Here is a 23,388-nt window from a genome sequence, read left to right as displayed (position 1 = left end):
TGGAGAAGGGCAGCATCTAGACCCTGATCCACCTGAGACGCGGTGCACTTCTGGTTTCGAGATGTCTTCGATTCATCCTGTAAACGATCGCAACTTCAAGGAGGCCATCATTGCATATGTTCCCATGCTAGGTTCTTCTGAAGGGAGCTCCACGTGAGTAGCCGAGAGATAACGTCGAGAAGAGGGGTTGGAGAGGAAGCCGCCGTTGCTCGATGCTGTCCAGTTGTCAGAAACGAGTTTGTTTGTCCAGATCGGAGCAATCTCAACGTAAGGGGTCGAGACTCGCACTCGTCCTGCCTAAAAATTGGCCGCTCGTCATCGTTTCTGCTCTCTTCACTTCTAGGCCACTCCAGCTACGGTCGGCGCTGCAATGCTGTCCGTGGCGGGCTCCAGGAACGCCAGAGGGGCCGAGACGACAGCGTCAGGGAATGTCGATATGGAAGTTCACTGGATTTGTTTGGTTGGAGACAGGAGTATATTCAATAAGGAGGTTGCGATAATCGTCTACGAAAAAGGGACACAAAAATGCGAGACAGAATCTAGATGGTCCGCGATCGGTCTTCGTCATCGGGCACCCAACAATACCACACGCTTATACTATAAAACGCAGCAGCTGCTGCCACACAACGACAACACAAAGAGCGCATACACCGCATACACAGATGCGCACGTCAGAAGACAGAGCAGGATGCTGGCAAAGGAAACGTGACATGTCCAGAGCGTAGAGATGATATTTACAAAGATCGGTCGAGCCGTTCTGCCTCTTGCTTCGAATCACGGTCGAATGTCCACATGCCCACCGCACCAGGAAATAGGAGCGAGAGATCCCAGCTGCCGTTCTCTATCGCACCCCAAGACCTGATAGCCGACGCAAAGGACGCCTAGATGCATGCCGGCCGAAGATTTACTTGGAGAACCACCTCATGAACTTGCCGATGATGTGCAGCAACACGACCGAGAACACGAAGGCGATGGAGAGCACAAGGACAACAACGGGGTCCACGCTGAGACCCTTGCTGTCGTCCGTGTATAGACGCATCATGGTGGACGAGGATCCGCCGGCACCAGCGGCTCGTGTCGAGTTGGGCTTTGCTGCGGCTTGTTGTGCGGCTCGTCGGCTGGAGAGTATCGATGCGGTTGTCGGTTAGAAGTCACAATTAAGGAGACGAGGGCGAAAGTGGTGTGGAAGGACGAAGAAAGTGTAATAGGACGGTTTGGAGACACGAGGAAAGAGTTCAAAAGTCAGCGCGTTTGATCGTACACACAAGCTGAAAGTGAAGCCCGAAGCCGGGGTGAGAAACTTACCGAACAGCCTGCGAGTTCTTGCTTGCCAAAGCGGCGAGGTTGGGCTGAGCACCGGATGCTTTTGCGTCAGACTGCAATGCCAGACCGCGACGCCAGGAGTGCAGTCAACATGGAACACGAGCGTAGCGAGGCAGAGTGTGCGTCAAGTTCGAGAATGCAGATGATCCGATTTGTGGAGCGGAAAGGGTGAGCATGCGAATGGATGTACCAGGCGTGGTAAGACGTTTGGAATCGTTCAATGTTTGCGGGCAAGGAGAGGGCAAAGTCTAGCGTCAGTTGCCTTGGGTCATCGTCACACGAACAAGGCTGCAGCCGCATCCAGAGCTGCTTGGTCGTACGTACCATATTGAGTATGAGATGTATACGAGGTGTACTGTGTCCAAAAAGAGGCGAACGATGGCGTTGCTTTGTCGATGGTGTAGATGAAGGTGTCGCGATCAAGCGTGTGCAATGTTCTCCATGTAAAGGGTGCAGCAAGATTGAGAAGAAGTCGGTTGGGTTGCCCCACGCCTGTGCGCTGCAGCCTTTGCCTTCCACCTCACACGCGCTCAAACGCCCGCCCTATTCCAAATGCAGCGACATGTCGGGTCCGCGTCTCGACCCTCCTTTGTCGGCCGGTAGATCCATCCCGCACAGAGAAAGTCTTCCGAGGAATTTTGCAGTGCCGCTCCACCCTTTACACCTTTCTTCTCAACACTGCGTCTTCATCATCGTCTTCATCGTCACCCATTGTTCATCATCACGCTCGACGGGCCGGATTCGACACAATGAAGCTGAACAAGCTCAAAGTCCGACCGAAGAAGGACGCTGCTCCTGCTCCTTGCGCCGCAGAGTTCGCTACCATGCTTGCGTGTTGGGCCTCCAGCAACGACTTGAACAACATTGGCGCCTGCAAGGACTCGGCGAGGGCGCTGCAAGAGTGCATGTCTAGCAGGGTAAGTTCTTACGACCACACATCACAACGTCTTGAAGCGGAAGAATGTGTTGAATGCTGACCCGTGATGTTCTTTTTTGTTTGTTCGTATCGAACAGAAACCACGCGGAGGTGTATCCAAACCAACGATCAACTACCATCTCGCGAGGCTCTCCAAGCAGATCTAATCGCCTTTACGAAGGCGAAGACTTCAGAACATATAGCATATGGCGCTGTACCGGACTCAATGCAGCGCATCCAAAATGGTGCGGACGCCTTTCGGAACGACTTCTAGCTTCGTACTCGACCCCACTCGCATACCTACCTTCCCACCACAGTGGCATCAGCGATCAACCAACGAACATCCCGTCTAGATCCATTCGATTCCTTCAAGGTTCGCCTTTGCGTCCCAGAGGTGTGCCACTCGACCTTCACCATAAAGGTCATGTAACAACAGTCTCTTTCTTTCCAAGCTTGCGACCCAGCGACACTGTCGTAAAGTGGAAGCCGTGTACAATAGTAACAGCCAAAAGCACCATAGATACGTGCATCTGACATAGGACCGCGGCTCATGCCGTCAAACTAATGTGCGCCCGAAGCTTCACCCGTTTCTTCGTCTCCGAAAACCCTGCCGATCCTGGATACTTCTTGAGCTCAGGAACATCAGTCCGACATTTCCGTTCAAATCGTTGCGAAAACGCACTTGTCTGGTCGCAGTCAAAGGTATCAATTGAAGCAGAACACAAATACAGAGCATCCCCCGTCAGGGAGGCAAACAATCGAAGCAGCAGATCGCACCCTCTCAGCTGTCAAACGTCTCGATCGTCTCGATGAAAGCCTTGCTGAGCGAGCCAATCGTCGGATCCGTCTCGATGCAATCCAGAATCTGCAACGACATGGCTTCGGCATCCACGCTGCCGTACACCCTCTCCACCCTCACGCTGTCCGCCAGCAGGATTGAGCGGCTCTCACCCGCTCCCTTGAGATCCGACGTCGCCGATATCACGATCTTGCTTCGCTTGTTAGGCAGCAGCACAGAAGCCTGCAGCGCCACCTCATTGTCAACTCGCTCGGCGTCGGCGTCGGATGAGGAGCTCGTGGATGCATCCGGCGATCTGTCGAGAATCGTCGGTGGGCACTTGACAATGTCGTCGAGTAGCTGCACGGGGAAACGGCAACGGAGGTGCTCGATCTCTGCCAGCAAGATGCGTTGACGGATGAGCGTTTGCGAGATTCGACGGAGGATTACGAGTGCATCTTGAGGCACACCGTCGGCAAACTCGACATCGAAATCGCTTTGCAGGATCTGGACAGAAAGCTTTCTGACGAGGTTGGTGTCGTCGTTGCTAGCCCGTGTCCCCTTTTGTTTGAGCTGAATGCGCGACAGCTTGCTGTTGTTCGGGAGCTGGTGACTGCTGTTGGTGGCCAACAGAGTCATAGAGATCTGCAGCCAGCCGTCGAGGATCAGTACCACATCGCGGCTGCTGCCCTGCTCGACGTTCTCGGATCCCTTCTCCACCTCGTCGAGACTAGGGTCGAACCCGTTGTCCAAGATGCGCACAAGGTGCAGCTTCTCCAGGTTGCGGATCTCGCGCAGCAGACGTCCAGCTTCGCCACGCGTGTAGCCTTGAATCTGATCGACCGTAGCGTGCGCCTTGTCGACCATCTCCTGGGCCGCGGCCATCTTTTCGCGGTTCTCCTCGAGTCGCACCAGCAGACGCTCGTGCTGCTCCTCGACATCCATCAACTTGGCCCTCATGGATTCGAGCACCTCGTGCTGCTCCTCGATGCTCGAGTAGAGCCCCTTGAGCTCATCGGCATCGCACGTCTCGATCTCGGCTTGACGCTGCTTGGCCAGGGAAAGATCCGCCTTGAGCTTGGCATGCTTGATCCGCAACACGGGCAAGATCTCTTGCTGAAGCTGTTCCTTTTTGGTGTTGACAATGTGCAGATCGCACTGCAGCCGTCCGTGGTAAGCTTGGAGCGTCTGGATCATCTCTTGGTCGAATTCCTTGTCGAGTCGCCAGCCGTAGTAGTCAGCGCTGACGAGTGCACGCGCGGCCTGCTTCTGCAGCTTGAACTGTGCTTCCATGTCTCGTCTCTCCTCTTCGTTCTGCAGACCCATGATCTCGCGCACAAAGTCGGGTGGTGAGTCGTAAAAGGCCTGCTCCATCTCGACCATCTTTTCTCGACCGTCGTCCACCTGCTCCTTGATCTCGCGGCACGCCTCTCGGAGCGCCTCGAGCTGCGGAACAGATCCACAGGCTGCTTTGACTAGACGCATCATGGAGACAGGCCCGTATGGACCTGCTACAGCGCCACCATCGGTGCCCTGCTCTGTTTTTGCGGGAGGCACAGGCTTGCGACGCGAGGCGCTCATGTCATCGTTAAAGTGAACGCCGACAAAGCGGAGGAAGTCGTTGAGCGGCATCTGCACCGGCACTTGGTTGCGCTCATCGTTGCTGTAGTCGTCGAAGCTGTCGACGCCGACGCCAAGATCCGACGCAGCAGAGTGTGCAATGGAGCTGTCTTGCGGCTCGCTGCTGGCCCCATTGGAGCCCCTGATGCCAGACTCGACGGCCGAGTGGAAGGACTCCTCGTTGGTTGCTGCCGAGGAAAGGTCCGGCAAGACGGCCGCAACAAGGGACGAGCGCCCAGCGCGTCGCCTCGGACTCATTCCTTTTGAGGGAGAGAAGCGCGAGGTCGATGCAGCAGGGCCGCTCGAAGGCCAGTTGAAGCCGACAGTGCTCAACGATCTGCGCTGTCCGGCCATCAAGGAGGCGGCCGAGGTTTTGTTCTTGGACGACGGCGACGCACTCGCGGCACGACCCGCCATAGCCAGGTTATCGGCTGTGAGCGGAGCTCCTGGCCTTTCGTCCGCAGCCTGTTGCTGCGCCTGTACCCGTCTCGCAGGTGAATGCTGGTACGAGGGCGTGGCGATGCCACCAATGATGGCTCTTCGGAAGGAAGAAGTGTCGGTTGGGATGCTGGAGTTTGGAACGTGTCCTTTCGGCGGTAGGGCACCTCCAACACGCTGCGCTGGCGAACTGGATCCTGCCTCGAGAGCAGCAACACCTCCGCGCAGAGACTGACGGAAACGGCTAGGCGATTTCCCTGGTGTTGGCTGGAAGGGGCTCGGCGCACCCGTGCCAAGCTTGGTTGCCGACCTCGAGGGAGTCATGTTGGGTTTGGAAGGTGACACGTTGGAGCCCATGGGCATGGTCATGTCCATCGCCATCGAGGCATCATCGGATGACGGAGGACCGAACGCCCTGCTGGAACTCGAGTCGACAAGGTCCATGTCGCTCGACACGGGGTCCTTCTCACGGATGAAACCTGTGACGGCGCGGGTCATCTCCATGGGCATGGTTGCGTCTGGCTGAATGGTGTCGTCGCCTTCGGAGTCGCTGCTGCCCAGCTCGGGGAAGGTGGTGATGACCGTGGTCGTGGCATCGCCGTGTTTCTTGGCCTCAATTTTCGTGGTGATGGCTTTGGTCATGTCCATGCTGTCGCTCGCATCGCTGCTGTCAGAGTCCTCGGACTCGTCGTCGTCCCCTCCGACGGGAGCGTGTACGCCGGTGAACTCCATGGTGACGGTGTTCTCCAAGTCCATGGCAGACGCATCAGTACCTCGCTCCAAGCTGTCGGAGGCGTCAGTCGAGGCCGAGTCGTCTGCAGCGGTGTTGCTGCTTCGTCTGCGCTTCAAAGCTGGTGCGGAGTTCATGGCTTGCGTGATGTCCATCTGCATCGATTCCTCGCCTCCCGCTGCGAGGCTCATAGAGACCTGGTCGTCGGAAGTGTCAGCGAGGAGACGCTTGTTGACAGAACCATGTGTGCCGGTGAAATCCATGTTGACGCTAGAGTTCGAGGCAGAGACGTTGCTGTCGTCCGTCGACGCGTCCATGGAAGGTTCCAGAGTAGAGTCGTCGTGAGGCAAAGAGGCTGCGATGGATGCAGCAAGCGACCTGGCGGCCAGGTCATTGGAGGCGTCGAGGTCCATGTCGGATTCGGATTCGGACTCGCTCTCGCTGTCGCTGTCCGAACTCGAGTCGTCGTCTTGGGACTGAATGTAGGAAGCAAACCCAGCGCTGACGATGGAAGAGCTGGCAGGCGTCGATGGCGGTGAGACATGTTCCCTCCTCAAGCTGCCAAGACGGAGGGTGGGCTCGTCGCGAGCAAACTCTGTCTTTTCCTGTCGAGAGCTGAAGGTCACTCTTCGCCTGGGTCGCACAATTTGGGTCATGGCGTTTCTTGGGGCAGGTGCTGCGGCAGTAGGGGCCGAGAGAATACTGGTTGCAGCGCCACCCAGCGAGGCAAAGCTGGTCGCTTGCATGGAATCGCGAGCCTTGCCTACACTTGAGCTTGAGCTGGACGCAGCACTGCGCTCGGAAGCTTTGTGATTGGGCAGGGAGGCTCGACCCGACTTGCCATTGGTCGCGGGTTCAGGTCTGCCAATCTGAGCGATCTGTTCGGTGAGCGAGGGCATGGGTAGACCCCTCCTGGATTCGGGACTTGGAACGAGACCTGTGGGACTGAGAAAGACTTGTGGAACCTGGCGAATGGCGCTCTTTCGGGGTGCTGGTGCATTTCGTCTACTTGCCGAAGTCACGGTAGCATTGACTTTTGATGCGGACTCCTTCAAGAGCGTATCGAGCTCGGCGCCTCCAACAGAGGCTGCACGCTTCTTGGAGGTGACGCGATCCTTGGCCGCCGTCATCGTGTCGTCCTTGGCGGTAGTGGAAGATAGTCGGGCGGATCTGTTGTTCTCTTTGGTGGCTTCGTTGACAGATGCTTTGGTCGTCATCGATGACCCGCCAAGGGGCACACCACCCGAGCCTGTGCCCGCAAGCGACATCCTAGAGCGCGGTGATCGTCGTGGTTTGAGAGGCGAAGGCATCTCGTCTCTTGACTTATTCTGCTGAGTCGCCGCAGTCGTGGAAATAGTGATTATGGAGAGAGAAGCAAGGAGCGACCAGAGAGAGGCGAGTGACTCGGTGAAGAGATGGTGGAAGTCCCGATGCAGCCATGTCACATCAGCGAAACCCGTCATCGGATGCTGCTCCGAGCCCTTCGTGTTGGTCTCTCCGTCAAAACGACGCGCGAGTGGGCTCGAGTCGCGTCAAGCTCTCGCTCAGCGACTAGGCGGCCAGAAAGACAGCACACGCGCCTGCAAAGTCCCCAATTTCGAGTGTTGCTCTCTTTCTGCCGCCAAATCACGCCTGTTAACAAAAACAAGGGTTCACAACACGTGACCTTGAAATTTCAAAGGACTTGTTCGCCTCTTCTTCCTGACGCTCCTCTTGGACAATGCTATAGGCACCCATCACCTACACACGACTGACATCGTCAAGGATCGACAACAGCATTGGAAAAAGATGGCGCAAGCGTTAAGCCGCCGTGATGCGCGCTGAATGGACACACCACTACTCGCCAGCCTCGCATGACATTGAATAGTCTCGACCCTGAGGAGCCGAAGCGATGGTGGTCAACCACAAGCTGCCGTTGGACAGCCTGCTGTACTGTGCCGCGCCCATGGTCGGGCAGTCCGACCTCCCCTTCCGACTACAGACAGTTCGTAATGGAGCTACATCAACGTGGACCCAGATGTATCTCGCTTCGGACCTCAATTCGGATCGAGACATGCTCGACACACTCTGTAAAGGTCTCGAGCTTGCCAAGACTGCACCCGAGAACATGATCTGCAGCAAACACAGCTCTTTAGTGGGCCACGCAGCGCCGCAAGTCGTGCAGATTGCCGGCAACAGTGTCCAACAGCTCGTAGAAGCTTCGAGGAAAGTAGCACCATTCACAGACGCAATCGACCTCAACCTCGGCTGTCCACAACGGCACGCCGAGCAAGGTCATTACGGCGCCTACCTGCTGCCTAAACAGAACTGGCCTTTGCTTGCAGATATCGTGTCGAATCTTGCGCAAGCTGTCGACGTGCCCATCACCACAAAGATTCGCCTGACAGTTCCAAAAGAGCAGACTCCACAACTGACCGTCACGCTAGCTCGGGCGGGCAGCAGCCTCGTCACGTTGCACCCCCGCTTTGCGTCCTCCGTTCGACGCAGAAAGGGACTAGCGGATCTGGATCAGGTGGTCCATGTTAGAGAAGCGCTACAAGCTGAAGGCCTTCTTAGAGACGTCGACCAGCCTAACGGAGATACAGCCGTGGTCAGCAACGGAAACGTTCGATGCTGGTCCGACATTGTCGATAATCTCGCGTCGACAGGTGCGAGCGGCGTCATGGTCGGCGAAACTCTGCTGGAATACCCAGCTCTCTTCCACCCATCCGTTACTGGGACAGAAGAAGTCGGTCCGTCGGCAGCGGAGATGGCTCGAGAGTATTTGGACCTCCGTGATCAGTACCGTCACTTTGAATCGCCACTCAAAGTGGTAAAGCAGCACCTGCAGTCGATCCTCGGTTCAATACCGTACACCACGTCCATCGATCCAGACACCTCAGCTAGACGATATCGCAACGCCTCATCCATGACGCAGATCGTCAAGAGCATAGAGTCTGACTCAGATCTCGTTCATTTCCGTCACCAGCATCTTCAAGAGCAGCCCATCATTTGAGTGTTGATCGCATCCGGCCCTGTAATCGATCGAACGTCTCAAAGCTTCGTCGAAAACTGTATTTGTACCTTTAGCCTGCAAAACTCATCTTTTGCGCTCTTGAGCTGATGACTGTCTTCCACGCGCTTCATCGCTTCGTCTGTGACGGATGCAGGGCCAAGAGTGAATGCGTGAGATAGATTCCGTCAGCAACATGGTGGCAACAGAGGCCGGGATGCGATAAAGAAACAAGGAGCGTCGTATTTTGAATACCCTTTCACCAGCCGTCGCCAGCATAAGGATTGTATGCCGGTGTGCGTCCTCCGTCAGCAGCTGGGTTGTAAGCCGGGGTCTTGCCGCCGTCTCCAAGAGGATTGTAAGCGGGCGTCTTGCCACCGTCGCCGTAGGGGTTATATGCTGGAGTCTTGCCGCCATCGCCTGCGTAGGGATTATACGCAGGCGTGCGGCTGCCGATGCCTCCTGCACCTCCATATCCACCAGCGCCGGCTGCTGAAGACGCGACAGGCTGTGAGTAGCCATACCCACCCGCGCCACCATTCGAAGACGTACCGTAGCCACCGCCAGCCGAGACGGGCTGCGGGCCTCCGTACGGGTTGTATCCGCCAGCACCCATCGAGCTGCCGCTGGACGAGTAAGGGTTGCTCGATGCACCACCCATGCTCGAGCCCCCGCTATTGTATCCGCCCCGATTCGGCGCACCGGAACCTCCCGCGGTCAACTTTGTACTGCGGCCTGTGATTGGATCCTTCTCGACCAGCCAGTCGAGGCTGACTGTGATGGGCTTGGACACCGACGTGAGCTCGATACGCGCCACATTACCCGTCGTCTCGGTGATGCGGCCGCGGTAGGTCTTGTAAGGGCCTTTGATGATTGCCACGTTCTTGCCCTTGTGCATGTCACGGCCACCCATTCGTCGCACACCTTCGACGCGGACATCGTTGGCTCCGCCGCCGCTGAGGTTCGACAATGCCGGGTTCATCTTAGAGAGGTCACCGCCATCCTTCTTTGCCTTGGTCGAGACGCTCTTGGGCGCCAACGGCTCCAGCGCTCGTGCACGTGCGATGAAGACACCGCCGTTTTCGGTGTACTCGCGATTGTGCAGGAAAACGATCATCGACTGGTAGATGTGAAGCACTTGGCCTTGTCGCGAACGCGAGAAGGGGCCGGCCACTTCCTTGACCATGTCTCCTGAACGAATCTCGTTGCCATCGTGGTCGAGCGCAAAGGCACGGCTCGTGTCCTTCTTGTTGCTGATCTGATGCGGCTTGACGCTGACCACCTGTCCTGTCTGGTCGAGCACCTTGAAGCTTTCTCGCTCGATGTTGAAGATGATACCGACCGTCTGAGCATCGAGCTGAACCAGATTGTGCAGCTCGTAGCCGCTGATGACGTTGACACCGGAACCCACCTCGGCGGCCTGGCGGATATCCTTGCTGAACACCGACACCTCCTGCATCGACAGATCTGAAAGGAACGTCGTCACGTTGTCCTCGACTTTCACCACGAGACCGGTCTCGTCGGCGTGCTTGCCGGACATGACCTTAACGTGGTCTCCTGGACTGAATCGCTTGCGGACGCTGCGTGCTGGCACCTCGACGATTTGATCCATCAGGTCCTCGTGCTCAAGCTGGATGGTGATGACCTCGTTGTTGATCGCCTTGACCGTACCGTAGACGCCTGCCTGCTCTCCTTCGAAGATCTCGACCTGGTCCTTGGGCTGGATGAGAGCTTCGGTGGCCTTCTTGCTTGCATCTGCGATCAAGCTGAGATCGACCGCACCAAGCTTGTTGATGCCATCTTCAAGCGAGCTCTCGCCGGCGAATTTGGTGATCTCGTCCAGGGTAGGATTGACGTTTTCGGTGATAATGCCCGTAACTCGGACGTCCTTCTCGAGGTAGCCGTCGCGGTAACTGTCGTTTTGGAAGACCCACTGGCTTCCACGCTTGGTGGGCGTGTCGCGGGGGTAGGCCTTCTGCACCTCTTCAGGGTTGAAGAAGCGCTGTGGCGGACGAAAGGCGACGGTGGCAGAGGAGGCGCCGGCGCCCTTCTTTCTCTTGCGACCCAAGCTGTCGGTATAGAGGCCACTGTCCTTGGGGTTGAGGTCGATACGGGGGATCATCTTGAGACCGACTTCTTCGCCGTTCTCCGACACGTCGAGCACCTGTGCCAGATCGCCAGCATATTTTCCACGCTTGATACGTACCCAGCCGCCGACCTGAATTTCGTTCTGTACCTTTTGAAGCTTGAGCAGATCGGCCATCTCCGAGATAGGGATGAGGTGGAGTGAGGTGGTCTGTCGTGCATAGACACCGGCGAGACCATTGCAGGCCTTGACGACATCATCGGCACGTCGAGCCTCGACATAGATCCTGCCGGGGATGGTGTCTCGGCAGAAAGCCGAGATGACACGCATGGGGTTGGATGTGAAGTTCTCGGCCATCGCTTTGCGCACTAGGGTCATGACGATATCCCTCTCTCTACCGGGCTTACAAGGCACACCCCACAAGCTGGGATCCTCGACGGAGGGCATGAGCAGGCGCTGTGGCACCTCGGCATAGTCGGACTGTGCGGCATATCGAGCCGAGCGACCGTAACGTTGACGGAGCTCTTCGGCGAGTGCTTCGGCGTTGGTGTCCTCTTCCTGCCTTCGGAAACGGTCAAGACGTTGGTTGTCGGCGGCGGCGCGTCTCTGCACATCTTCGGTATCGTCGGGAATGTCTTCCTCGATGAAACCATCCTCTCGGGCCAGTTCTTCCTCCTCCTCGTCGAGATCCTCCTCATCATCGTCTACCTCGGCTTCGACATCGAGAAAGCGGTTGCGACGCTGCTTTTTGGCGCGTCTGCGGCTTCCGCGTGCGCCATCGTCTTCTTCGTCTTCATCATCATCTTCGTCGTCGTCGTCGTCGTCGTCGTCATCATCATCTTCGTCCTCTTCGTCCTCTTCGTTGTCACCGCGCTCGTCTACCTCATCATCGTCATCCTCGGCGAAAGGGTCTACGGGTGGTCTCTTGCCTCCGTGCTGGACCCTTGGCCTGTTGTCGTCTGCGGGCAGAACGCGCGACTGTTGGTCCTCGCGCTTGATTTCGAGATCGTCTTCCATGCTTCTCGTCGTTGCTCAAGCTTGAGCGCCTGGCGTCCGAGATGAGATGTGGGATCGTGCCTCCAAGGGCAAGGCGAAGATGTAAGTTGGGTCTTAGACTGTTGATTCAATAGAATGACCGGAGCGAGCAAGTGATCGGCGAGGGATGGAAGAACTGCAGAGCTGGGGAAAGGGGGCAAACAGGGCGGGTCGACAAAGCCTGTTGTAGGTGGTGATGGTGGAGCAGCAGATCAAATCGTGTTTCTGGCTGATTGATGCAATCTTAGTGAGATGTCGGGCGCGCAGAAGCGGCAGCGCAGCCCAAATTCAGGATGAAGCTCAAGCCCATTCTCAATCGGGATCGATCGGCGATGAACTCAGCCAGACACCCGCGCTACGGTACAGAAAAAAGAGAACCCGAAATTAGATCTTCTTAGCTTGGAAGGACAGAAGGAAAAAAAGTCGAGTTCTTCCTGCGCGACCAACCAAAAATTTGTGCTTGGATAATTCCATTCCGATGTTGAGCACCAAGCTTGACCTGCCCAGGCAGCCGGAACAACAAGGTCGTTGCTAAGTGCGATGAGGAGGTGATGCTGGGTCCAGTCGGAGACGCTGATAAGTTCACCGATTTTGAGAGACCATGGAAGAGGATGACCCTTCTTTGAGGGCCGAGCTGAGAAGGGAGAAACGAAAGACTTGCGAAAATGATACGGAACGCGGAGCCAGCGTCAAGGCGGAGCGGGCACAGAAGCGTGGTTGATTGCCTTTGAGCAGCTTCTTCTAAAGGGCTTGACTGGCGATGCAGACCTGACGAGACAGAGACAGCCAGCTAGAGCGGATTTTTACTGTTCTACCACCACCACCACCATTACCACCACCTCCGACTTCCCCTCTTCAACCTCCCTGCCCATTCCCAAGATGAGCCTCCTCCGCACCCAGGCCCCTCGCTCCGTCGCCAGGTCGCTCGCCGCCCAAAAGTCGGTGGCTGCTGCCGCTCCCGCCGCCGCCCGCACCTTAGTCACCCGCCCTTCCACCCAGGCTCCCTCCACCCTGGCCGCCCGTGCCCGAGTGTGCGCTGCCCAGCTGCCCCGCGTCGCCATCGCCTCGCAGGTGCGAACCTACGCCGCCGACTCTGGCAAGTTCGAGCGTACCAAGCCCCACATGAACATCGGCACCATCGGCCACGTTGACCATGGAAAGACCACCTTGACTGCCGCCATCACAAAGACCCTCCACGAGGCTCAGGGTACCGGCAAGTTCATCGACTATGCCTCCATCGACAAGGCGCCCGAGGAGCGTGCCCGTGGTATCACCATCTCCACCGCCCACGTCGAGTACGAGACGGGCAACCGCCACTACGCCCACGTCGACTGCCCCGGTCACGCCGATTACATCCGAAACATGATCACCGGTGCTGCTCAGATGGACGGTGCCATCATCGTCGTCTCGGCCCCTGACGGTCAGATGCCCCAGACCCGCGAGCACCTGCTGCTCGCCAAGCAGGTCGGCATCAAGAAGCTCGTCGTCTTCATCAACAAGGTGGACCAGATTGACGACCCAGAGATGCTCGAGCTCGTCGAGATGGAGATGCGTGACCTCCTCTCCACCTACGGCTTTGATGGTGAGAACACTCCCTTCGTCTCGGGTTCCGCTCTTGCTGCGCTCGAGAGCCGCGACCCCGAGATTGGCCAGAAGGCCATCCTCAAGCTCATGGAGGAGACCGACAAGTGGCTCGACCTTCCCCCCCGTGACCTCGAGAAGCCTTTCCTTATGCCCGTCGAGGACGTCTTCTCCATCCCCGGTCGTGGTACCGTCGTCACCGGCCGTGTGGAGCGTGGCACCATCCAGAAGGGTGCCGAAGTCGAGATCCTTGGTCTCGGCAACACCTTCAAGACCACGCTCACCGGTATCGAGATGTTCCACAAGCAGCTCGACCAGGGTATGGCTGGTGACAACATGGGCGCGCTCCTGCGTGGTGTCAAGCGTGAGCAGGTCAAGCGTGGTCAAGTCATGGTCATCCCCGGCTCCATCAAGCCCGTCAAGAAGTTCCGTGCCCAGGTCTACATTCTCAAGAAGGAGGAGGGTGGCCGATACACGCCCTTCATGAACAACTACCGTCCTCAGCTCTTCATCCGAACTGCCGATGTCACTGTCTCGCTCACGCACCCTCCCGGAACCGAGGACGCCGACGAGAAGATGGTCATGCCTGGTGACAACGTCGAGCTCGATGGTGAGCTCGTCCACGACATTGCCCTCGAGGAAGGCTCGCGATTCACCCTCCGTGAAGGTGGCAAGACCGTCGGTACCGGTATTGTCACCCAGATCCAAGCCTAAGCGCGGAGCATCTTCAGCAGAATCGACCCTCTCTGCGCCAAGAATTTGGCAGGGGAAAGCGTGACTCGGCTCTAGAGATAACTACGCACGCTTCCCCTGCAAGACCACTTTGTACGATAATCAGACTTCACACGTCGAACCTCAGTTCGATGGTCCATACGAAACAAGACTTCCCCCTGACTCTATCCCAGCTCTGACCCTGCATCTAGACGTGCGCCTTTGACCTACTGTTGTTCTCATTTTCTGCTATTGCCACGACACCACTCTCTTGTTTCTCACTGCTTGAAACTCGGTGTGCAATTTGTCGTGATGCGTGAGGGGGTACAAAGGTGTTTTTATTGAGCTTCAATACAAGGGAAACACGGCCCAGCCCGCTTCACGATGTTTGTCTCGGTCGATGCGTTCCCAGTCGAGCTGCAGCGAGTTTCCGGTCAACGCTAGAGGTCGGGTCGGAAGGCCAAGCAGAGCAGCACAGGGCGTGCAGATCGCAGTGAGGTGCTCATCAAGGCCCTCAATGACTCGCTCGCCTTGCGCGCTGTCAAATCCATCCGATTTGGTCGACGCCAGAGGTAGACGAACCGAATCACCGCCCAGAATACCGACCTGTGCTTTGCGCAGTGAACACGAGAGACACTTGCCCTGCTTCTGACGTAGCATCGCCTCGTCTCTACGCACAGTCCGAAGATTACCAACCTGCCAGGGGTTCGCCTTGAACTTGTCGCCATGGATTGAGCCCGGTGGATCCACCGCAAGCTTGCCTTCGGCACCCGCCGCAAGGTGCGAGAGGGGAACAAGTCCTTCCCACTGCAGGATGTGATGACCAAGACCCCAGTTGTGTTTGGTGTCCGCTGCGAATCGAAGCATGGCTGGAGTCGAGAGCCAAGTGACACGAGGAAAAGGGATAAAGGCGGTACCAGCTGGAGCGGTTTCGACGTTGCTTGCAGCAGCAGCACCTTGGCGAACGGCTGCTTGTTCGCTCGGACGCAGTGCACGTACTTGCTCGACGACAAAGCAATGGACACAGTCGCCCTGATGCAGCAACCAATATGGCTGGCCCACGCGAATAGTTGCCATCTCGTTGAGCCGCAGATTGAAGTCTCCGCCCTTGCTAGTCCATCCGGCCTGCAGATTCGCATTACCCGTCGATTCTGTCCATTTGCGGAGCAGCACAGCGTAGTCCGCTTCGTGGATTGCATCACCATGTCGAAGACCCTTGGTGTACAGCTTGTTTTCGATGACAAGTGCCACATCGGTCTGCCTCGGTTGACCTGTGAAGCGTGCGTAATGCACATCTTTGTTATCGTCCAGAGCAATGTCGTCATCGTCGTCATCGTCGAAATGGGATTGCACGGCATGTCCATCCTGCTTTGATTGCGAGTAGGTCGACGAGCCTTCATTCGAATGTTGCTGCATCCCGCAACGTAGACGCGCCTGTCTTCGCAGACGTTTGCGCCATTCAGATCGCTCCGGCTGTTCATCGGACCAGCAGAAGAGAGACGAATGCAGGTCCGACAACGACTGCGTGGAAAGCAATTCTACCGTCTGCGCGCGCTTCATCCCTCCCAATCCATCGCCGCAAATGCGCTTGACATAGTCATCCTTTGTGTTATCCCCTTCCGTCTCGTCTCGTGAATTGAGTGGGTCGGCCCTTTCCCGCGCGACTGTATCTACTTTGGTCCAGTCAATGCTGCTGCTGAAGAACGAGATGGTGAACACCGTGGGCTGTGGTGCCGCTGGGAGGGCCTCTGTCGCAGTGGATGTGCTGGGCTGAGGTGCAGCTTTGGACGGTCGCAGCAGTCTGTGAATGTCTTTGGCCTCGAACGGTCGATCAAGCGAGTTGATGTATCTGGTCTTGAGCCGGTGAGCGTACACCTTTAACTGGCGCTCGTTGAATCGAAAAGCGCTCGGAAGCACAGCGTCAAGATCACCTAGAAGCGCTTCTCGATCTCTGCGGATGGATTCATAGTCTTCGGAAGGATCCACTTTGGACTCGGCCACTCGCTTGTTGGTTTCCTTGCCCCGAACGCCCCTCTTTCGCTTCTTTTTGTTTGGTGAATCGTGTGACTCTTGCTGAACAGAGTCTTCGGCCTCAGAATGCTCTGATGGCTCTTCCGACTCTGATGCTGACCGGTCGGCCGATTTCAACTCGGATGCAGCCGAAGATGCCAGCTCTGATCGAAAGGGATTCGCAGTGCGCGACCAAGTCTGCCATCGTTCACGAAGCGCCACCGAGAAGTCCTCGTCCAGCGCTTTGGCTCGTATGGCATCACGGATCTGATCGACCTCGTAATCGATCGTGGAAGGCTCTTCAGCAGCCTGGAGGCATCTCTGACGTAGAGCTTGAAGGTTTTTGAGCTTGCTGCTGCGACGATCTAGCGCGAGGGTGGATGGAACAAGAGGCTCGGATGGGATAGGATCTCCTGTCTCTGCTTCCAGTCGCCTCCGAGCCATGGCTACTCTTGAAATGGCAGGGTCGCGAATCCGTATCCCAGCATCCTCCACCAAAGCCGTCCCAGAGCCGTCCCAAAGCCGTCCCAAAGCCGTCCCAAAGCCGTCCAAAAGCCGTCCAAGGTTTAATCGAGCAAGGACGAAGAGCTGTCGACGACTGCGCGAGAAGCTTCTGCGATGATGGTTTTCGAGAAAAGCCGGAACTCGCTCGCAGGGACACGGCTTCCCGAACAGGAAGGATCCTGATCAAACTGCGCATCCAGGGTCCAATCTTGGCCATATGCAGGAAAAGGCGGGCGACGTTAATTTTTGGAATTGAGTTTTTCTTTTTGCAATTGGGAGCTCAACCTTTCCTGCTTTTCTCCAGCCTTTTACCATCATCTATCGACTCGTCCCTTCCATCCATCATCGACCCAAGACAACAGAAGGCAACATGATAAGACCTACGGAAGATCTCTTATCGGAATGATTACGACCGAGGCGGGCAGATGTGGGCCTGGTCCGGCTACCCTTGCTTCGCGCTTTGCGGCAATGCCGGAAGCTGGACCCAGCAGCAGGCCCGACGGTCCATCGCACCCCTGCCCGTTCGAAGGATGCAACAAGAGCTACACCAAGGCATCCAAGCTCGCACAGCATATTCGAAGTCACACAGGCGAACGTCCATTTGTCTGCGACCATCCGGGATGCGGTGCCAGCTACATGAGGAACGAGCATCTCAAAGCACATCAGCGCCGCCATCTGGATCCATCGGAAAAGCCGTTCGCCTGCGGGCAAGAAGGTTGCGTGCTAAGATTCTGGACGTCGAGCCAGCTCAAAAATCATGTGCAGGCCTGCCACGCCGATCACATGTCCTCTGCCACCGGTGCGAGCGCTCATGACTACGTTTGCACTGAAAGTGGCTGCGACATGAGTTTCGACAAGCGTAAGCATCTGCGCCAACACATTCGCGAACATCACAGTAACGCTTGCACACCGGATCGTCAAGATGTCGAAGGCAGTGTAAAGAAAGAGCAAGAGCAATCATCGACCGCCGCTGCGCTGCCTTTTGCATGCCAATTTCCAGGTTGCGGCAAACTCTTTGCGACCAATTCCAAACGCAAGACGCATTATCGCACGCACGAACAGGGTCGATACACCTGTTTCATGGATCATTCACAGCCACAGCAGGACGATCAAAGCCAAGATCAAGGCCATTCGATGATATATGTCTTCCCCACCTGGTCGGCATTGCAGGCGCACATGAAGGAAGCACATCCACCAATATGTCCCTGGCCTGGGTGCGGCAAGCAGTTCCAACGTCAGGACAACCTCAGAGCCCACTATCGACGGCACGAGGATCGAAAACTACGACTCGAGATCGAGGCAAGGCTGCTCGAAGGCAGTCACGAGACTGAGCTCAACCATCTTCGTGCCGACTTGTCCGATGATAGCTATGAATCTATGACGGAAGATGAGCCAGAGGATGACCCTGAGTTGCCAGCAGGCAACATAGAGCTATCATATCAAGAGCGTGGCATCGAAGATCACGACTGGCAGCATCAAAGCGTGGAACAGTCCGACTCATCAACGCACCTTGGCGCCATCAGCAAAACAGTAACCCAGACTCGGGCTCTTTCAGAGGAGCAGCTCATCCACAAAGCTGCACAGCTTCACTCCACACGACCTCGAAGGGGTGGTGTGTTCCGCGATCTAAGCTCTCCCGCCCTCAGCGTCATTACTTCCGTCTCGGGAAAGACAGGTTCCGCTCGCGCCGGAAGCATCGCCACTTCCATCACAAGTTCTCGGGGTACACCAACGGCCTTTCCATGCACATGGAACGGATGCAGCAAAGTCTTTACGCGCAAGTCGACCTTGTCTGTCCACGTCCGAACAGCACACCTCGGCGAGAGACCGTTCGAGTGCTTGGGTTGCGGTCGCAGGTTTGCGCACAAACACCTCGTCTCTCGGCACCGCAGAGTCTGCACTGGTGCTCTATCGTCGCCCGAACGGGGTGCCAGCGGCGGAAGTAGGCTTCGATTTTCGACCGCGGATGGCAGCATGCAAATGGACGCCGCAGACCATCTGGATCCAGCAGGAAGTGGAACAGTTCATGCTGGTTCGTCGAATAATCCTTCAGAAACAAGCACTGACGATGATCAAGAGGAAGATGATCGGTTGCGGGCTGAAGTCGCCGCGAAAGAGACATCGTCCGTGGTCAAGCCAAGGCTGCTCGACCTGCTCACGGGACGGGGCTACTCCACTTCTTCTGTCGACCTCACTGGACCGACATCAAGCAAACGTCCGGCCGCCGATGATGGTGAATCAGCATCGCCCAAAAAGCGGCGCACCACGCGAGATCGCGTGTTTGCATGCCCTTGGAGCAACATCTGCGCAGCGCTCGATCAACAGATGCTTGATCCCGCCCTTCCCCTGTCCGGCAACGAAAGCAGAAATCACCTTGCATTGGAGCTTCAGCCTGATTCCATCCTGAATTCTAGCACGCCTTGCGAGCATCGCTTCAAACGACTTTACGATTTGCGACGTCATCTTCGAGCACAGCACGGTCTTGATCTGACAACAGAAGAGCTCTCGACCATCACACATCGAACGGCTTGGACCAATGTACTTCACTAACAATCTATACCACGTTCTGTTGCAGACATCATATCGCACGGTTTGTTGCCCCCTTGTCAATTTCATTCTTCTGGCCAGAAGAGCACTTGTCTAATCGATTCGTCAGACTGTTTCTGAAGGCTGGGGTTGGGGTTGTTGTATCGCATTTCGACTTCCTGCCACACTTCGCTGACGCTCTGGCGGATGAAGCCGAGCGACTCGAATAGGTGGATGGATGGCGTGTTTTTGAGGGAGATCTTGCAGGTGAGCCAATCTGCGGGTATCGGGAGCGTGCAGTGAGGCCCGTTTGTCGGCTGTGGAACGGGTGCTGTATCGGAGGGTGTGTCTGAAGCTGCCTTGCCGATGGGCGTAGGATGCGTTGTGACGAATGAGAACATCATCTGCAATGCTTCTCGAGCGATTCCTTTGCGACGACAATCGTGCTCTGTTGTTCGTGAAAAGAGCTGTCACATGTTAGCTTGTGCTGCAAAAGAAGGCGGATATCGAGTTCGGTAACTCACCTGCGATCATGATCTCACACTCGGCATCGAAGACAATATGCCTTGATGGTGCTTGCTGGTCATCTTTCATCGTTGTAAACGAGCCTCCTTCCCCGTCCTCCTCCTCGTCCTCTTGATGGCGTACGTTGAAAAAGATATTCACGTCGCCCACCATCCTGCCTTCCGAGACGAGCTTTTGGACGTTCACATCCGATGCAACGTCCTCGACTGCGCTTTGCTGATCCTCCTCGGAACGCGCGAGAATGATGAACGTGAGCTTGTCCTCATCGACTGCCCACGATTGCTGCATCTCGTACTCTTCGTCGAGCGAGAGCGGCTCGGATGCGGTCTGCTCCTGGATCAGCGGATCCTTCATCCATTCGTGATAGCGGGGCACATGCTGCTTCCGGTAGGGCACCAACACCACCCTCCGTCCCACCAACACCGTGTTGCGATTGATCTTCATCTTTAAAGGCGAGCACGGATGGAGGAGAACGGGCGCAAGCTGCAGCTGTCACAGACCCAACTCTTTTGCAGCAGAAGCGTTCAGGGTCCAAGCGCTTCTTCCATCCGTGCGAGAATGCATCGACCCGAAAAATCACCAAAAATCGATGCATCTTGGCGTCATCAGAGAGGAAAGTGGAGGAGGAGGAGGTGGAATAAGGCGATTTCTGTTTTTGGAAGCCTTACGCTGAGGAATGCTGGCTTGGCCTTTTCCGTCACTCTGCGATGCGGAGGGCTGTCGCTCGGTGTGATAGCTCGGCAACGCGCTCCGCACACACATGCTCGAGCTCAGACACTCGCTTGACTGCCAACATTGGCCAAACAGGGTTCAGCCTGCCAGAGCACGACAAAGGACGAGCGAGGAAGCGATACTTTTCAGGACGACTAAAAATACGTCAGTGCTGGAACGCAGTTGCTTGCGGTTTGGACATCCGACCTATTTCGACTTGAAAGATGAGTCCGCTTGCATGCTCTGGTTTCCCACGTTCCAGATCAGCCTCTCGAGTGCGTCCGTGCTTGTAGCTATTCAAACTCTCACCTTTGCACCCTCCCTCTCCTTGAGCCGCGACCACCACCATCTCTTGAGGCAAACAGCAAAACACACCATCCTATTTGCTTGCAACTCTTCCCTACTTCCTTCTCCCACTCAAAGCCACCTCTGATCTTCAAGATGGCCTTCCGACAGCGAGTTCTGCCGCTTCTTGGTGCTTCGGCCGTGGGTGTCGGCATCGGCTACTACGTCTTTGATCCTCTGCTGCAGCAGTATGCCAAGGACACCAATGGCACCTTTGTAGCTGGTCCACCCGGCAGCAACTCGCTTCCGGACCTCAAGCCCCACGTCGGAGCCACGTCGGAGCTTCACGAACGTCCTCCCGTCGGCTCGTCTGCTGCTCGCGGCATTTCGGGTCCGATCGCACGCCCTGGCACCGACCTCAAACACAACGAGCTCAACCAGCTCCCCGGCAGCGTACCTTACGGAACCGTCTCCAAGGAGATCGACCAGCTGCGTCGCAACGTCAACGAAAAGGTCGACCATGCCGAGCAGAGACTTGAAGATGCCAAGCACAACATCGAGAACAGATACCAGAATGCAAAGGGCGAAGTCAAGAGCACCTGGCGATCTGCCAAGGGTAGCGCCGAGGATGCTGTCGACAGCGCTGCTGCACAGGCCGACAACGTCAAGCAGAACGCCAAGCAAGGCTGGTTCTCGGCCAAGGACACCGCTGAGCAAAAGGCCAACGAGGCTCAAGCTACCGCCAAGAAGGGCTGGTTCAGCACCAAGGATAAGGCCGACGAAGCTGCAGAGCAGGCCAAGTCGGGCCTGTTCTCGGTCAAAGATGCTGCTGAGCAAAAAGCCCACGATGCTCAGGCTGCTGCTAAGAGGGGCTGGTTCACGACCAAGGAGAAGGCCGAGGAGGCTGGACAGCAAGTCAAGGCCGGCTTGTTCTCGGCCGAGGACGCCTACAAGCAGAAGGTCGATCAGGCTGCTGACCAGGCCAAGCAAGGCTGGTTCGCCACCAAGGACAAGGCTGAAGATATCAGCGAGCAGGCCAAGTCTGGCTGGTACTCCACCAAGTCTGCCGCAGAGCAAAAAGCCGCTGAAGCTGAAGCAGAGGCCAAGAAGGGCTGGTTTGCCGCTAAAGACAAGGCTGCCGAGGCAGAGGAGCAGGCTAAATCCAGCTGGTTCTCCACCAAATCGGCGGCTGAGCAGAAAGCCGACGAGGCCGCCAAGCAGGCTAAGCAAGGCTGGTTTGCTGCCAAAGACAAGGCCGAAGATGCTGGCGAGACGGCTAAGAGCTCGTGGTTCTCCACCAAGTCTGAGGCTGAGCAAAAAGCGAGCGAGGCTGCTGATCACGCCAAGGCCGGCTGGTTCTCGGCCAAGGACAAGGCCGCCGAGGCTGGCGAGCAAGCCAAGGGCTCGTGGTTCTCTGGCAAATCGGCTGCTGAGCAAAAGGCAGACGAGGCCGCACGGTCCGCAAAGCAGGGATGGTTCTCTGCCAAGGACAAGGTCGACGAGGCCGAGCAGCAGGCCAAGTCGAGCTGGTTCTCCAGCAAGTCGGCTGCCGAAGACAAGTACGAAAATGCCAAGGGCGAAGCGCAGAAGGGCTGGTTCAACCTCAAGAGCAAAGCCGAAGGTGCTGTCGATGATGCCGAGAGCCACGCCCAAAGCTACCGCGACCAGCTCGAGCACAACGCACAGCAGAAGATCCTCGCTGCGCAGTACAACGCCGAGGTGCGTGCCGGTGAGGCTCGTGGCCACCTGCAAGGTGAACAGCTCAAGGGCGATTACCGCGATCTCAAGCAGACGGGCAAAGAGTGGAAGTCGGAGCTCGACGCCAAGGCACGCGAGGCGCGCAACCAGGCCGAGAGCGAGTACAACAAGCTGCGCAGCCAGTCGCAGCAGGGCTACAAGAACCTCAAGGACGAAGCCAACTCGGGCTTCTACACTCTCAAGGACAAAGCGGACAGCGGATACGAGTCGCTTCGCTCCAAGACCGCTGACGGTCTTGATTATGCTGGAGACAAGCTGCACCAGGGTGCTCGTAAGGTCGAGGGCTCGCAGGAGCCTGAATCGACGGGCCTGTGGAACTGGATCTTTGGAAACGGAAGGGCCACCGAGAAGGTGGCTTCCAACCTCGAGTAATTATTGTTCTCTATGGACCGCGTGTTGTAGCCCTGTATGCTCATGTAATTATGTGAAGGAAATGCCACCAACGTCAACCAAAAATGCGATGCTGATGAGCTTGTGCTGCTGCAAGGCTTCGAGAGACTGTCCAAAAATCAGAGTGGCTTGTTAGAGCAGCGTGGTGGTGGCTCGCCCACGTGGATTCGCCGTATGACATCACGCAACATGCACCTGCAGTTCTGCTGTTTCTTTTTCCAGGTGTCGTTCAGAATCTTCTGCTGCAACGGGAAAGGAGGTTCCAAAGTGGCTTGATGAGGCACAGTTCAATCTTCCGAAGCCGTAAGCCGATGCATGCACAGCTGGGGTTTCGTAAAGGTGGCACCGGCAGTCATTGAACTGGCAAGGTTCCGAAACTGACGCTGACACAAATACTGGAAGTGCGTCCCCACCTTTTCACATCGTCCTGTCATCTTCAGCGAGGACTACCACCACCACCACCACCACC

At 56.7% G+C, this 23,388-nt stretch overlaps 10 protein-coding genes across 10 annotated transcripts; 5 read left to right on the top strand and 5 right to left on the bottom strand.

The window, feature by feature from the left end:
• Positions 1-904: 904 nt before the first annotated feature.
• EX895_000169 (uncharacterized protein) lies at positions 905-1,650 on the bottom strand (the record flags this gene model as incomplete). The annotated part of the gene is made up of 3 exons (XM_029880770.1): positions 905-1,118; positions 1,306-1,376; positions 1,648-1,650. 3 exons carry the CDS (start codon positions 1,648-1,650, stop codon positions 905-907), a joined length of 288 nt encoding a protein of 95 aa, XP_029742156.1.
• A 422-nt stretch (positions 1,651-2,072) lies between these two features.
• On the top strand, positions 2,073-2,406 carry EX895_000168 (uncharacterized protein; the record flags this gene model as incomplete). Its single annotated transcript, XM_029880769.1, has 2 exons — positions 2,073-2,240; positions 2,338-2,406. 2 exons carry the CDS (start codon positions 2,073-2,075, stop codon positions 2,404-2,406), a joined length of 237 nt encoding a protein of 78 aa, XP_029742155.1.
• Positions 2,407-3,020: 614 nt separating this feature from the next.
• Positions 3,021-7,073, bottom strand: EX895_000167 (uncharacterized protein; the record flags this gene model as incomplete). The annotated part of the gene is made up of 1 exon (XM_029880768.1): positions 3,021-7,073. The coding sequence occupies one exon, from the start codon at positions 7,071-7,073 to the stop codon at positions 3,021-3,023; it is 4,053 nt and encodes a 1,350-aa protein (XP_029742154.1).
• A 623-nt stretch (positions 7,074-7,696) lies between these two features.
• On the top strand, positions 7,697-8,800 carry EX895_000166 (uncharacterized protein; the record flags this gene model as incomplete). Its single annotated transcript, XM_029880767.1, has 1 exon — positions 7,697-8,800. The coding sequence occupies one exon, from the start codon at positions 7,697-7,699 to the stop codon at positions 8,798-8,800; it is 1,104 nt and encodes a 367-aa protein (XP_029742153.1).
• Positions 8,801-9,056: 256 nt separating this feature from the next.
• EX895_000165 (uncharacterized protein) lies at positions 9,057-11,900 on the bottom strand (the record flags this gene model as incomplete). Its single annotated transcript, XM_029880766.1, has 1 exon — positions 9,057-11,900. One exon carries the CDS (start codon positions 11,898-11,900, stop codon positions 9,057-9,059), a length of 2,844 nt encoding a protein of 947 aa, XP_029742152.1.
• An 897-nt stretch (positions 11,901-12,797) lies between these two features.
• On the top strand, positions 12,798-14,213 carry EX895_000164 (uncharacterized protein; the record flags this gene model as incomplete). Its single annotated transcript, XM_029880765.1, has 1 exon — positions 12,798-14,213. One exon carries the CDS (start codon positions 12,798-12,800, stop codon positions 14,211-14,213), a length of 1,416 nt encoding a protein of 471 aa, XP_029742151.1.
• A 345-nt stretch (positions 14,214-14,558) lies between these two features.
• On the bottom strand, positions 14,559-16,664 carry EX895_000163 (uncharacterized protein; the record flags this gene model as incomplete). Its single annotated transcript, XM_029880764.1, has 1 exon — positions 14,559-16,664. The coding sequence occupies one exon, from the start codon at positions 16,662-16,664 to the stop codon at positions 14,559-14,561; it is 2,106 nt and encodes a 701-aa protein (XP_029742150.1).
• A 528-nt stretch (positions 16,665-17,192) lies between these two features.
• On the top strand, positions 17,193-19,274 carry EX895_000162 (uncharacterized protein; the record flags this gene model as incomplete). The annotated part of the gene is made up of 1 exon (XM_029880763.1): positions 17,193-19,274. One exon carries the CDS (start codon positions 17,193-17,195, stop codon positions 19,272-19,274), a length of 2,082 nt encoding a protein of 693 aa, XP_029742149.1.
• Positions 19,275-19,336: 62 nt separating this feature from the next.
• On the bottom strand, positions 19,337-20,219 carry EX895_000161 (uncharacterized protein; the record flags this gene model as incomplete). Its single annotated transcript, XM_029880762.1, has 2 exons — positions 19,337-19,698; positions 19,775-20,219. The coding sequence occupies 2 exons, from the start codon at positions 20,217-20,219 to the stop codon at positions 19,337-19,339; spliced, it is 807 nt and encodes a 268-aa protein (XP_029742148.1).
• Positions 20,220-20,927: 708 nt separating this feature from the next.
• Positions 20,928-22,901, top strand: EX895_000160 (uncharacterized protein; the record flags this gene model as incomplete). Its single annotated transcript, XM_029880761.1, has 1 exon — positions 20,928-22,901. The coding sequence occupies one exon, from the start codon at positions 20,928-20,930 to the stop codon at positions 22,899-22,901; it is 1,974 nt and encodes a 657-aa protein (XP_029742147.1).
• Between the last annotated feature and the right edge of the window lie 487 nt (positions 22,902-23,388).

The sequence above is a fragment of the Sporisorium graminicola genome, chromosome SGRAM_1 (genome assembly GCF_005498985.1).
Source record: "Sporisorium graminicola strain CBS 10092 chromosome SGRAM_1, whole genome shotgun sequence".
NCBI lineage: Eukaryota > Fungi > Basidiomycota > Ustilaginomycetes > Ustilaginales > Ustilaginaceae > Sporisorium > Sporisorium graminicola.
This window is presented reverse-complemented; position numbering and strand designations above follow the sequence as displayed.